The sequence below is a fragment of the Rhinolophus sinicus genome, chromosome 15, assembly GCF_057876585.1.
Source record: "Rhinolophus sinicus isolate RSI-liver-muscle chromosome 15, RSI-T2T, whole genome shotgun sequence".
NCBI lineage: Eukaryota > Metazoa > Chordata > Mammalia > Chiroptera > Rhinolophidae > Rhinolophus > Rhinolophus sinicus.
In genome coordinates this window covers 77,907,271-77,921,888 of record NC_142515.1, presented here as the reverse complement: position 1 = coordinate 77,921,888, position 14,618 = coordinate 77,907,271, and the positions used below count along the sequence as shown (strand labels likewise).

The following is a 14,618-nucleotide window of genomic DNA, read 5'->3' as shown; positions in this document are numbered from 1 at the left end:
CACACAACACACATGAAAAACACGGATACCCGCACACGCACATAAGCGCGCTGTTACACTCACACCTAGATACGCATCGGCAGACACCCTCAAATACATTCATTCACCACTCAAATACATTCAGGAACGCACACACAGATGCCAATACACACATTCTTTGTACACTCACGATACACAATCAGAAACAGGTGCACCCACGCACAGCTGCCTTCTGGCCAGGAAGACAAGCCGGCATAGATGCTCACACATCTAAGGATACAGGCTTGGACCAGCACACACATGCACAAACAGGGGTCCCTCATCCTCTCCAGTGCGCGCACACGCACACGCACACACGCACACATACACATACACGCGGCTCTGCAGCCTCCCCGCCCCACCCTGCAGCGAGGGCCGAGGCGAGGCGCGGGCACCGGGTCGGGGGCGGGGTGCACCTGCGCTCCGCCCCGGGGCGGGACCGACGCAGCGTCGCGAGCGCGAGCGGCCGCACCTGGCTCGGCGGCGGCGGCGGCGGCGGCGGCGGCGGCGGCCCGGGTGCGAGCGCGGCGCAACCCAGTCTGAGCGAGCGCGGAGCGGGCGCCCGCAGCCCCGGCGGCGCCATGGTGGAGGCGGCGCCCCCCGGGCCCGGGCCGCTGCGGAGGACCTTCCTGGTGCCCGAGATTAAGTCACTGGACCAGTACGATTTCTCGCGGGCCAAGGCGGCGGCCAGCCTGGCGTGGGTGCTGCGGGCCGCATTCGGGGGCGCAGGTACCGGCCGGGGGGCGGCAGGTGCGGGGGGCGGGCCGGAGAGGCCGGGGCCGTGGGAACAATAGCGCCGGCTGCCGGGGTCCCCGGGCCTCCAGGCCTCCTGCTCGGCTCGGGCCGTGGACTTTGGCCGCCCGGCTGCCGGAGCGCGGTGGGGGTGGGGCCGGCGGCCCAGCTCCGCGCCGGGACCCCGGCGTCCGGGCCCCAGGTGAGCGGGTGGATGTCTGCGGGCCGGCTGGGGTCTCCAGCACGGGCCTTGCGTTGCACGCCCTCCTCCCCTTTACTCACATCACGCGCCCGCGAGGACATCCCCCCAGCCCGACATACACCCCGCATCGGCCCTGCCTGCGCTGCGGGTGGCGCGGGGAGCTCGGGGAACCCTCTGTTTCACCTCCACGGCTCCAGCCTGCGCTGCCATCTGTGACTTATTGCCCTTTTTTTGCCTGGGATGCAGGCGAGCCCAGCAGAAGAGAAATGGCTTGTCCAAGATCGCCTGCGGCCGGGGCCCAGGTGCAAGCCCTTCTCCCAGTGCCTTAACCAGTCCCACTTGTGTGAAGAAGTAGGGTCACTCCTAGGGTAGGATACGGGTGGGTGGGTTCCCAGGATTAGAGGCTGTGAGCGGGCTCAGTCAGAGCCGTATGCCAGAAATGGGAGCCAGGGCCTGGACATGGGGAACACGGAGTTAATTAAGGTCTGGGCCTTGAGGGGGGGGACGCCCTGCCCTCCCACTGGTCCTGCCCACTGCTCTTGGCACCAGCTGGGCACAGCCCATGCTCCCTCAGTGGCCTTCCCAGATCAACCAGTTCTGGGTGTGGGTCTCCGTGATAGCTGTCCCTGTCCTGGTTCTGCCTGAGCCTGTCTTTCCTCCAGCCCACTCTGGGGCCTGCCTGTCCCCAAGGATCTGCCTGAGAAAGAAAGGCAGTTGGTAGGAAGAGACTCTGGTAGCCTGAGCCCCTCACCTCTTGGGTTATGAGGCCATAAAGGGCTCACCTTTGGAAATCAGAGTTGAGTTTGAGTCCTAGCTCCACCCGACTGGAAAAATTATCCCAATTCTCTAAGCTTTCATTTCCCCTTCTGTAAAAAAAAAAAAAAAGGCATTCGTTCACTTACTCATTTTGCAAATGTCTGTGGGGGCACCCACTGTGTGCCAGGGCAGTGCAAGGGTGAGTGGGATCCCAATATCTTCTTCACAAGGTTGCTGGGAGGCAGAGGAGAGAGCCTGACTACAGAATTCTTTGCACTGGGTCTGGCACACAGTACACACCACACGGGTGCTTGCTATTACTGCTGCTGGCATCCGTGTGATGTTTTTATTAATATTATTCACCGTCTCCTGGCCAGGGGACAGAGTAGCAATTACTGTCCCATTTCACGGAAAGGAGATGTACTGACTCACTGACCCAGCTCCCTGCCCTGTGTAACACCCTCCCTGAGGGTCAAGTTCAATCTGTTCCCCACCCACCTTCTCTAAACAGAAAGCCTGAGAAGGTGGGACACCCGGCCCTTAGAGGGAAGTGAGGAGCAGAGCTCTGCTTGGTTCATGAACTCTGGGACTGTTTATGGATGTCTGTTGGGTGCCAGGCCAGGGCTGGGTGCTCAGGATGGATTGGTTGGGGATGGACGCAGGAGAGTGGGGTACTGGACATGAAACCAGATCATTGCTGCTTAGAGTGATAAGGTCTTAGAGTGCTAGAGGCATGCAGCCGAGCCCAGGGGGAGGAAATCCCTGAAATCTTCCAGGGAGGGGAGGAGAAGGGAAGGCTCCCCAGAGGAGGGAGGGTTTGAACCTTGAAGGATGCGTAGGAGTTTGCCAGGGGGAGATTACGCAGGGGGCAAAGGAACGGCGTATGGGCCAACAGGGAGTTCTCCAGGAAGAACATGCGGGGCCTGGTGGTGGCCTGGTGGCCTGGTGGTGGCCGAGGGAGGCAGGGGATGAGGGAGACTAATGAGACTTAGCAGCGCCTGTCAGGCCGAGGGTGAGGATCTGAGGGCACTGGGGAACCATGGAAGGTGTTCGGGGACTCGCCAAATAAGAGCACCCTTGCAGGTGCCCACAGGGAATTGTGTCTGGGGAAGGGGGAGTTCTGGTGGCCCCAAGGCGCAGGTCTGAGGAGGCTGGGCAGGAATGCAGGCAGGTGGGCTCAGCAGAACTCTAGCTCAGAGATAAGCTAGAAAGGGTGCCTCCTTTAAGCAACTTTGGGAAACACCACATGCACCCTCTTATACCTTCGGAATACCAATGCGATGCATAGGGAAACTGGATTCATTTTGGCTCAGCTGTGTACTAGCTTGTGTGAGCTTGGGCAAGTTAGCTCTCTGGACCTCGGTTTTCTCATCTGCATAATGGGGAAAAGAATGTAAGTGCTGTAAGGATTAAATGACCAAATGCACGCAAAGGGGTCGTGGTGTAGGGAAATGCTACCTGTACTTAGAGCTGCTGTCCCACATGATAGCCACAAAGCACGTGTGGCTGGTCTGAATCGAGATGTGCTGTAAATGTAAAATACACAGTAAAGATTTGGTACCAAAAAACACAGGAATATGAAGAGGCTCATTAATAATATTTCTATATTGATTACATGTTGAAATGGTATTTTGCATATACAGTTTACCCTTGAACAACATGGGGGTTAGGGACACTGACGCCACCCACCTTACCCCCCTCCAAGCAGTCAAAAATCCTCGTATAACTTTTGACCCCCCAAAAACTTAGCTCCTAAAAACCTACTGTTGACCGGAAGCCTTATCGATAATATAAATGGTTGATGAACACAGTTTTGCATATGTATTATATACTGTATTCTTAAAGTATATAAGAGCAAGCCAAGAGAAAAGAAGATGTTATTAAGAAAACCATAAGAGAGAGAAAATATATTTACTGTATTTATTGAAAAACCTCCACATATAAGTGGACCTATGCAGTTCAAACCCACGTTGTTCACGGGTGAAGTGTATATTGGGTTAACTATGTTGCTAAATCAATGTTTCTTGTTTCTACTTTTTAAATGTGGCTACTAGAAAATTTGAAACCACTTTTGTGGCTCATACTATATTTGTATCAGACAGCAGTGCTCTACAGTAAATGTTTAATAAACATTTTATAGTATAGAGTGGTGGTCCTCAATCAGGGACAGGGTGGGGGGCAGTTTTGGCTCTCAGGAGGTATTTGGCACTGTCTGGAGACATTTCTGGTTGTCACTACTTGGCAGGAAGTTGCTACTGGCATCCAAGGATTCTGCTAACCATCTTACAGTACACAGGGCAGCTTACCCCACTCCCAACACAGAGAATTATCCAGCCCCAAATGCCAACAGTGCAGAGGTGCAGACACGCTGGTGTAGAGGAAGTGCTTGATAAACATTAGCTATCAGTAGCACTAGCTCACGTTTTCATTTTGAAGGCCCTGACAAGCCCCTCAGGAAAGAAACTTGCTTAATTGTTGCCTATGGGAGCAGGAAATGATCAGGAGCTGGAGAGATAAGGAGGAGGGTTTTGCTTTGGAAGATGCCAGGAAGTTGAAACAAGAAGACATTGGATGTTGGAGGGGGAGAGTGAGAGAGGGATGGTGATTTCTCACTGCTGTGGGTATGGAGAGAAGGAGCAGGTTTGGAGCAAGAAGCTAAGGATTATGGGAGATGCCCAGAGGTCAGTGGGATTCACAGCCAAGGCTGCAGCAGGTGCTCAGATGGCCATGGAACCCATCATAGTGTGTGTGGTGGGGCCAGGTCCATTTACAAGGCTACTGAGTCAGGAGATCTGCATGGAAGGGGCATGTGGGGAGGGATATTAGTTTGAGTGGTGGGAGAGAGAAAAAGATGGGAAGCTGGGGGAGGAAGGCTTCTAGAAGAAGGAGGTGCTGGGCAGAGAGCCCAGGCGAGATATGGGCCCACAATTGTGAGTTGGTTGGCCACTGCTGGCCTTGAGGAGGCTGGGAGCTGGGAGGGCGGGAGCTGGATCAGGGAGGTTGGGGCCGGGATAGGCTGGAAGGAAGTGAAGCCTGGAGAACTCTTCTTTCAAGGAGCTGAGTTGAGAGAGGCAGAGTGAACACAACTCTCCACAGGGGTGGGGCTTTAAGTGGGAAGGTCAAGTGTGACTATAGGGGGTGGGGAAAGAGCCGGGACAGGGAGGGACTGAAGGCAAGGATGCCTGGGTCCTTGTGGACGAGGCCAGGAAGTCTCTGGGGAGCGTGGCTGTGAAGACGGGCACCTGAGGAAGGTCTGGTCACACTCAAGTGTTTCTAAGCAATAGAACCCTGCCCCCATACTCTCTCACACACACAGAACCCCAATATACAAAAAAGCTGCTCTGACTGGAATGAGAGTTGGGGCCTCCCTGGAAGAACCCATGTTGGCCTCAGCCTTCCTGGGGTCTTATTCTGATCTTTCTCCTCCCAACCCTTGGGTCCTACTTGAGGCCCTGCCACCCCCATCCACATGGGGCTTCTTCAAGCTTCTTCCTACTCTGCTCGTCTCACTCAGGGTTTTGGTGGTTGCTTCTGTGACATGACTTCGCCATCTGCGAAACCCCAGCCCCTCAGACTCAGCCTCCTGTTCTCCCTCTCAGCAACACCCTCTTTCCCCCTCTGCTCCTCAACACCTGATGGGGCCCTGCGGCCTCCCTCTTTCACCTCCTCCTTTAGTTACCAAGTTCCGACTCCTCACCCCCCAAAGTGTCTGTAGTCTCTCTACTCCCCCATCTGGTACCCTGCCAGCCAGCCCCCCATCCACAGCTCGTCCCACCCCAGCCTCCAAGCGAGAGAGTGCAGTCTGCTTGAGGCTGGGTTTGAATGCCAGTCCCAGTATTGCCCGTTTGCGTGGCCTTGGGCAGGTTACTCCTTCTCTGTGCTTGGGTTTTGGGGTTACCAGCTGTTCCTTGGCTGCTGCTTCCTAGGGTTGCTTGGGTGTAGGGCACCCAGGGCAAGCAATTAAGTGATATTGTGCCCCCTTCCGCCTGGAACAGCATTACCCCTTCCTCTGGCAAACTCTTCCACAGCTGCATCTAAGCCCAGGTCCCAACTCTCCCAGGTGTTTCCTCCGGCCCAGACCCTGACCCCCCCCCCCCCGCCCCGCCCTTAGTTGGGGCCCTGTGATTATAGGGGGTGTGTGTGCCTGGTGGCCCTGACCTGCCCACACCCTCCCTCCCCCGCACAGAGCATGTACCCTCGGAGCTGTGGGAACCCTTCTACACTGACCAGTATGCGCAGGAGCACGTGAAGCCCCCGGTGACGCGGTTGCTGCTCTCAGCGGAGCTGTACTGCCGGGCCTGGCGCCAGGCGCTGCCGCAGCTCGAGACACCCCCGAGCCCCTCAGCGCTGCTGGCCCTGCTGGCCCGGAGGGGCACTGTGCCCGCGCTGCCCGAGCGCCCAGTGCAGGAGGCCGACCTGCGACACCAGCCTATCCTCATGGTAGGCACCCCGCCCCCTCCTGTCCGCTAAGCTCGGCCCACCATACCTGGCTTCTCCCAAAAGATACTACTTTGGCCCTTGAGGATTTGCCTACCTGGCCCACCGGATCCTCAGATCTAGTATGGACCTCAAAGCCCAGCCCACCAGCAGTGGCTCTTCCAGGACCCCCTATCTTAGTTTCTTTCCTGAGATCCCACCCACCAACCCTGGCTCAGACGCTCAAGCCCCTCTGACCTCTAGGTTCTTCCCCTCTATTTTTGGCACACAGAGGGTACCCTCCGTCCCGCGTTGGGCTGACCCTTCAGTCCTTGTCCCCACAGGGAGCCCACCTAGCTGTCATTGACGCTCTCATGGTTGCCTTTGCCTTCGAGTGGACGAAGACTCTGCCCGGTCCCTTGGCCCTGGCCAGCTTAGAGCACAAGCTCCTTTTCTGGGTGGACACGGTAGGTGGTGTTGGGCCAGGATGGGCTGGGGGCCAGGATCACCCAGTGACCTCACCACTGACCTCTCCTGGCCCCTCAGACCATCCGGCGTCTGCAAGAGAAGACGGAGCAGGAAGCAGCCCAGAGAGCATCTCCATCAGCCTCTGCGGATGGGGTGGCCCCCACGCAGCCCTCGGTGAGGCTCAGGCGATGTAGATGGAAGGACGGACGACCAGAGGGCTGGGGGCAGGGTGGGGCTGTGCCCGCGCGGCCATCCGTGCACTGAGGGGCTGGAGGTGACGCTCTTTCTCTTTGCCCTCTCCCCTTGCCTACTCCTGCTGCTCTCCTCTCTGCCTCTCTGGCATCAGTGCCCCACACGCTGGTACTGGAAGCTGGTTCCTGTAAGTGGGGCTGTCTCTCTGACCTGCCTGCCTGTCCCGCTTGTCACTCTGTCTGTGTGTCTGTTTCTGCCTGCCTGTCTGCACCTCCTCCTCCCTCCCCCAGGCTGTGAGCAAAGGAGGTGGGACCTCAACCCTGGGGAACAGAGAGGACCCCTTTGTGAACCAAGAGAAGGGGGAAATCTTCACTGTTCAGAGAGGGCAGACCCCTCCCCATGAACCTGACTGGTTAATTGATGAACTTCTCCCATCAATTAAGAGGATAGAACTCCCTTAGCTCATCCCCCTGACTGAGGTGGGGAGCCAGCTGGCGCTTCTGAAGGGAGGACCCCAGCCAATCAGACACATGATCCTGACCCCAATGGGAAGGGTGCATGGAGAAGACACCCCCCTCAGCCAAGAGGAAGACCCTCAAACCCAGAAGAGGATGTCAGATCTTTCCTGAGGCTCCAGCTTCCCTAAGGATAGATCCCAGCTTTGGGGGGTTGGGGAGGGGAGAGTTGCCCATCCCTGAAGCACAAGGGGAAAGTGACGGCTGGATGAGGTCCCCACCTTTGCTCATTCCAGGGCCTCTTTCCCCCTCCCCTGGGGCCTGGATTGGGGGTTCCTCTCCTTCTGCCTACCTGCTTCCTCTGCATCCCCTCCCCAAGCAGAGGCCTGGGTCTTTTGTGGGAGGAGGGTTCCCTACATGGGAGGCTACTCTGTGGGATCCCTCTGGGCTGGGAGGAGCTGGGGTCCCCAAAGCCAGCCAGAGTGCAGTCAGGGAGCTGGACGGCCAGGGCTCAGGACAGGGCTCAGGGCTTCCTTCTCCCCCATCCCGGAGGTGTGCTTGGGGGCCCAGCAAGTCAGCACCCCTCCTGCCCCGCTGACGGCTGCTCCTCTCCCCCCAGCACGCAATTGCCTTCTGTTTGAAAGAGTCGGGGAGCAAACCCCCCATGGTAACGTATCCCCCACCCCAGGACCTCAGGAGTCCCTGCCCCCAGCCCCCGCTGCTGGCCTGGCTGCTCTCAGACACCTCTTCTGCCTCTTGCTGCTGCCCTTCCCCCGCTCCAGGCTGGCCCATCACACTGGCTCTGGGACCCCTGGCTTCACTCCCCCTCATGGCGGAAACCCCAGGCTTCCCTGCCCAGCTTGCATGACCACTGACATGGGGAAAAGCATGACCTCTGACCTGACCCGGCTCCTACCTACAGATCCGATACCGCAAGGACCGTGCCCTGGCCCGACGTGCCCCCTGCTTTCCCACCGTGACCAGCCTCCAGGACCTGGCGAGTGGGGCTGCGCTGGCTGCTACAATCCACTGCTATTGTCCTCAGCTATTACGACTTGAGGGTGAGTGGGCCTGGACCAGACCCTGCCTTTAGGAGCCTGGTGTCCTAAGACCCAGGTGTCTGTCCCTAGAGTGGTGCAGTCATTTTAAGTGCAGCTTCCAGAATTGGCAGACCTGGCTTTGAACCTCTCTCTTCCCCTATTTAGCTGTGTGACCTCACATAAGTGTCTAAACCTCTCTGCACTTCATATGACTCATTCCTGCAGCAAAGATTTCTAGAGTGTGTACTGTGAGCCAGACCCCATTTTAAACTGCAGGGATCCAGCTAGAACAATACAGACCTCAGGTGGTTTCTGTCCTCGTTGAGAGAGAAAGACAGTAAGTTGATCTAGAAGAACATTCCAGATGTTAGGTGCCCTGAAGGGTGCCGGGTGATCAGGAAAAGCTTGTTGAGTTCTTGGGAGACTAGTGAGTGGCCTAGGCAGTGGAAGTAGCAGGTGTAGAGACCTGAGGAACAGCCTAGCACAGTGCCCACCTCGTGAGGGAGGCCTGGCACCAGGCCTGTAGGAGGTCCTCCGTGTCTGCTGGCTTCTGGGCCCTCCCTCCCCCCGGGCTCCCTCCTCCTGCCCATAGACCCGGGCATCCTGTCCCTACAGAGGTGTGCCTCAAGGACCCCATGTCTGTGGCGGACAGCCTGTACAACCTCCAGCTGGTGCAGGATTTCTGCGCCTCCCGCCTTCCTCGTGGCTGCCCGCTGTCCCTCGAGGACCTGCTTTATGTACCACCGCCCCTCAAGGTAAGGCCATCTTGGGGCCTAGGGGGCTGGGGCGGGCATCCAAGGCCATGGGTCCCGTGGGCTGACCCTGCCTTTCGCCTCCAGGTCAACCTGGTGGTGCTGCTGGCGGAGATGTTCATGTGCTTCGAGGTGCTGAAACCTGACTTCGTGCAGGCCAAGGAGCTGCCTGACGGTCATGGTGAGGCCTGGCCCCGGGTCCAGGTGGGGATGGGGAGGCCAAGCCCTGCCTGACCCTCCTCTCTGTGCTGCAGCTGCCTCCCCCCGGGCCACAGACACCTCCACCCCTCAGAACAGCAGCGGCGGCAGGTACGGTTCCCGCTGGATGAGTGTCCATGGCCATGACAGGCTCCTCCTCCTGGCTGGTCATGGGACAGGGCTGGGGCATGCTCTGGTCTCCACCCCAGGGGAGGTGAGGGAGGTGGTCCCACGGCTGACATGCATTTCTTGGCAGTTCTCCTGTCTTCAACTTCCGCCATCCACTTCTGTCACCCGGCGGCCCCCAGTCTCCACTCCGCGGATCCACAGGTGAGGGCAGGGGGTGGCTTGTCCCTGGAGACCCCCATCCAAAAGGACCACCCCTGCTGACTTCATGTCTCCTTGTGACCCCTACATTGGGTAACTCTGACACCTGAAAGAGCCCATGGTGACACACATTGATCCTCACAGTGACCTTCCCAGTGGATCAACAAGTCTCCCTAGTGACATCAAATGGCCCCCAGCTAGCCATCCACATAATGACTCACCCAGTGACACGCCCTGACTGACCCCACCCAGGGTCTCCAGTGACCCCACAGTGACCACTGATCACCCCTCCCCAGGCTCGCTGAAGTCCTCCCCTTCCATGTCCCACATGGAGGTCCTCGGCAAGGCCTGGAACCGACAGCTCAGGTGAGCGCTTCTCACGGGTTCCCTCCCTCCCCCAACAGTGGAGGGGGCGGGACTGGGGCGGGGCCAGGGGCTAACCCCTCCCTTTGGCCGCCCAGCCGTCCCCTTTCCCAGGCTGTGTCGTTCAGCACCCCCTTTGGCCTGGACAGCGACGTGGATGTCGTCATGGGAGACCCCGTCCTACTCCGCTCCGTCAGCTCAGACAGCCTGGGCCCCCCACGCCCCGTGCCAGCCCGGACCCCCACCCAACCACCCGCAGAGCCTGGTGACCTGCCCACCATCGAGGAGGCCCTGCAGATCATCCACAGTGCTGAGCCCCGGCTGCTCCCAGATGGGGCTGCTGATGGCAGCTTCTACCTCCACTCCCCTGAAGGGCCCTCCAAACCCACGCTGGCCTCCTCCTACCCACCCGACAAGGTACCTGCCTACTTGCCCCACCCCGAAGGCCCTTCGAAACCTTCTCCCTGCCAGGCGGGGGAAGTACTGAAACCCCAGGCCCTGTCTGAGGGCTCGCCAAAGGCGATGGCTTCGTCCCCAGCTGCCAGCAACTCTGAAGTGAAGATGACCAGCTTTGCTGAACGCAAGAAGCAGCTGGTGAAGGCCGAGGTGGAGGCCGGAGCTGGGTCCCCGGTGGCCACCCCAGCAGCACCGGAGGCCCTGAGCTCAGAGATGAGTGAGCTTGGAGCCCGGCTGGAGGAGAAACGGCGGGCCATAGAGGCTCAGAAACGACGGATTGAGGCCATCTTTGCCAAACACCGCCAACGACTGGGCAAGAGTGCTTTCCTGCAGGTGCAGCCTCGGGAGGCTGGTGGGGAGGCCGAGGCCGAGGCTGAGCCAGGCCCAGCTCCCGGTGGGGAGCGGCCGGCAGGTGAGGGCCAGGGTGAGCCATCTCCACGGCCCAAGGCAGTGACTTTCTCACCAGAACTGGGCCCGGTGCCCCCCGAGGGACTGGGGGATTATAACCGGGCAGTCAACAAACTGAGTGCTGCACTGAACTCATTGCAACGAGACATGCAGAGGCTCACAGACCAGCAGCAGCGGCTCCTGGGCCCACCTGAGGCCCCTGGGCCTGCCCCACCTCCCGCTGCCCCGTCTCCTGCTGCATGGGTCATCCCTGGCCCCACAATGGGCCCCAAAGCTGCATCCCCCAGCCCTGTACGGCGCGCCTCAGCTGCCCGGCGTAGCCCAGGGCCCGGTCCCAGCCCAACGCCCCGCAGCCCCAAGCACACGCGGCCAGCGGATCTCCGGCTGGCGCCTCTGACGAGGGTGCTCACACCTCCCCATGATGTTGACAGCCTCCCCCACCTGCGAAAGTTCTCACCGAGCCAGGTGCCTGTGCAAACTCGCTCCTCCATCCTCTTGTCTGAGGGGCCGCCTCCTGAGGAGCCCTCAGCCAGGCCAGGCCTCATCGAGATCCCACTGGGCAGCCTGGAAGAGCCCTCGGCTGAGGATGAGGGAGACGGGAGCCCCCCTGGTGCTGAAGATTCCTTAGAGGAAGAGGCATCTTCAGAGGGAGAGCCCCGCGGTGGCCTGGGCTTCTTCTATAAGGTGAGTCACCTTAGCAGGTGGGGGGTTTGGATGGATGGTCAGGGAGTGGGGAGGTGGGTGGGCAGGTGGACACGGTCGGGTGGATGTGGCATTCCAGTGGGTGGAAGAATAGATGGAGCTGGTGGATGGGTGGGTGGGAGTGGGCAGACAGGGTGTGTGGGTGGGTAGATAGATGGGGGTGTGCAGATGGATAGATGGCTGGGTGATAGACAGATGGACAAATGGGGTGAGCGTCTTCCCTACTGTGTGGTATCAGGTTAACCCACTGGGTTAAGTGCTTTGTGGGAGCAGCACCCCGGTTGCACCGCCCCTGTTGTACCCAAGGCACATGGGGCTGTGCATAAAGTGGGTACCAACTAAATGCCTTTAGAACAATTACAAAATCGAAAGGACAGGTGAATGGCTGGCGGGCTGGGCTGACAGATCAGCCTGTAGCTGTGCCAGGGGAGGGATGGCCAGCTGGACTCAGGGCCTGCCCCCAGGATGAAGACAAGCCCGAGGACGAGATGGCCCAAAAGCGGGCCAGCCTGCTGGAGCGGCAACAACGGCGGGTGGAGGAGGCGCGGCGACGCAAACAGTGGCAGGAGGCTGAGAAGGAGCAGCGGAGAGAGGAGGCTGTGCGGTAAGGCTGGGCCCGTCCCTGGGGACCCCTGCCACCGGTGACCCCATGACCTGACTGCTTCGTTCTCTCCATCTGCAGACTGGCCCAGGAGGAGGTGGTCCCCAGCCCCTCGGCCCCCACAGCAACTCCAGCCCCTGCTGCCCGGGCCCCAGCTGAAGAGGAGGTGGGCACCCGGCGGGGGGAGTTCACACGGCTCGAGTATGAACGCCGGGCCCAGCTGAAGCTGATGGATGACCTGGATAAGGTGCTACGGCCACGGGGGACCGGGGGGCCAGGCCGAGGTGGACGGAGGGCCCCCCGGCCACGCTCTGGTTGCTGCGATGACTCAGCCCTGGCACGAAGTCCTGCCCGTGGCCTGCTGGGTGAGGACTCTGTGGGGTGTGGCTTGCCCAACACCCCTTGGGGAGGGGAAGGATACGGCAGGGGGTGCTGTATGTGGGTGATAAAGGCCTCAGGTGGGGTGCCCTTCCTGCTGGGTGAAGACTTCCAGAGGGATGTGGGGCCTACAGTAAGGTAAGGGCTGCTGGGCAGATCCAGCCCCGAGTTCTCTCTGTGGCTGAGTAGAGGAGGCCCCCTCGGGTCCATCTGGGGATGAGATTTCTGCTGGGGACTGCACAGGGTGAGGGTCTTGGGCAGGGTTGACCCCACATTCCCTCATAGTCTGCCAGGCTAGGCCCCACTGGGCATTTCTGGAGACAAGAGGGCTTCAGGTAGGGCCTGAACTAATGCCCTCTACCCACCCCGCCCAGGTTCTCGGCTCAGCAAGGTCTACTCCCAGTCCACTCTATCACTGTCAACCGTGGCCAACGAGGCCAATAACCTGGGGGTGAAGAGGCCATCTCGGTGAGTTTGGCCTGGGCGAGTGGCCTGAGTCTGTGTGTATGCAAGTGTGTGAGCCTACAAGTATGTGGCATGTGTATCTGCCACTAAAGGGCTAAAAGGACATGAATGTGTGCAAGGGGGATTGTCTGTACCTGATGGACAGAACCTAAGAATGTGCCTCCCTGCACCTGAGTGGTTGTGCAGTGTGACTGAGGCTGAGAGCGCAAGAGGGCATAGCGTGGACTTGGGAGGGCATACAACACACGTGTACGTCTCCCACTCTGTGGGGGAGGGGGAATTCTGGGCTGTCCATTCCCTGGTCCCACCACATACTGGGTGGCTTTGCCCACCAATGACCACATCCCCGTCCCACCCCTCCTCCTCTGCAGGGCCCCTTCCCCATCTGGTCTCATGTCCCCAAGCCGCCTGCCTGGTAACCGTGACCGCGACTGGGAGAACGGCAGCAACGCCTCCTCCCCAGCATCAGTGCCTGAGTACACAGGTGAGTGGGACTTACGGTGGTGAATGCTGGGCCCTACCTGTCCCCAGCCATCCCTGACCACCCTGCCCCCTAGGTCCTCGGCTGTACAAGGAGCCCAGCGCCAAGTCCAACAAGTTCATTATCCACAATGCCCTGTCACATTGCTGCCTGGCGGGCAGGGTGAACGAGCCGCAGAAGAACCGAATTCTAGAGGTGAGCCTGTGCCGGGGTGGGGCATGGGGGTGCGGCGGGTGGGTCCGGGGCCCTGCTGGGCTGGCTGACCACCTCCCCTGCCCACCAGGAAATTGAGAAGAGCAAGGCCAACCACTTCCTGATCCTCTTCCGGGACTCGAGCTGCCAGTTCCGGGCCCTCTACACACTGTCGGGGGAGACGGAGGAGCTGTCCAGGTTGGCAGGCTATGGCCCCCGCACTGTCACACCCGCCATGGTCGAGGGCATCTACAAGTACAACTCGGACCGCAAGCGCTTCACCCAGATCCCCGCCAAGACCATGTCCATGAGTGTGGACGCCTTCACCATCCAGGGACACCTCTGGCAGAGCAAGAAGCCCACCACCCCCAAGAAGGGGGGCAGCACCCCCAAATAGCCCTGCACCAGGTCACTGCCCTCTGGGAGGACAGCTGGAGGACATGCCGTGGGTGTTCCTGGGTCCTGCCTGTCCCAGCCTTGTCTGGGTGGGGCTGGAGTTCCCACCCCCTAACTTTTGTCTCGTCCTGCTGTGGGGGCTGAGCTGGGAGGTTCAGGGACTCAGGGCTCAGCTCAGTCCCCTGTCTGTCCTCCCTACCTTCTTGAATAAAATAATTTAAAGAGACTTGGTGCTGGCCTGTCCCCGAGGCTGGCTGAGAGGGTTTTCCTGTGTCTTGTTCACTCTTGAACCTGCTCCAGTCTCTTCAGCTCCCTTGCTGGCCCTGACACAGTTCCTGCCAAGGTCACGACTTCCCTGCCAGCTCCCCTTGTGGCCATTTCTTAGCGTTTTTACTGACGTCTTGGGCACAGGAGGCTTCTGAGCAGCCCGCCTCCCCCACCCCCACTCACTTCATTTTCCTCCGTGTGGCTGTTATTGGCCTCGCCTGGCACTTGGTCGGCGGCCAACTGCTAAACTCGATCGTCTTCTCCAGCGGCCTGCCTACCTTTCTAGGCTCAGTTACAGCACCTGGGCCAGGGATTCCCGTGTTCTCTCCTCTGAGCTCCACATCTGAGGGTCC

At 59.5% G+C, this 14,618-nt stretch overlaps 1 protein-coding gene across 6 annotated transcripts; it reads left to right on the top strand.

Moving 5' to 3' along the window:
* Nucleotides 1–485: 485 nt before the first annotated feature.
* Nucleotides 486–14,224, top strand: CAMSAP3 (calmodulin regulated spectrin associated protein family member 3). Of its 6 annotated transcripts, XM_074337748.2 has the most exons (20): nt 487–747; nt 5,895–6,148; nt 6,469–6,591; nt 6,671–6,766; nt 6,939–6,971; nt 7,859–7,906; nt 8,162–8,300; nt 8,895–9,034; nt 9,119–9,212; nt 9,286–9,340; nt 9,486–9,559; nt 9,853–9,922; nt 10,018–11,467; nt 11,950–12,089; nt 12,168–12,347; nt 12,396–12,451; nt 12,839–12,932; nt 13,301–13,413; nt 13,487–13,605; nt 13,694–14,224. In XM_074337748.2, the coding sequence occupies exons 1-20, from the start codon at nt 600–602 to the stop codon at nt 13,997–13,999; spliced, it is 3,732 nt and encodes a 1,243-aa protein (XP_074193849.2). In that variant the 5' UTR covers nt 487–599; the 3' UTR covers nt 14,000–14,224. The 6 variants fall into 6 exon arrangements, with proteins under 6 accessions (XP_074193852.2, XP_074193849.2, XP_074193850.2 ...); XM_074337751.2 differs by having other exon boundaries at nt 486–747; nt 12,168–12,451; XM_074337749.2 differs by having other exon boundaries at nt 10,069–11,467; nt 12,168–12,451.
* The last annotated feature ends 394 nt before the right edge of the window (nt 14,225–14,618 follow it).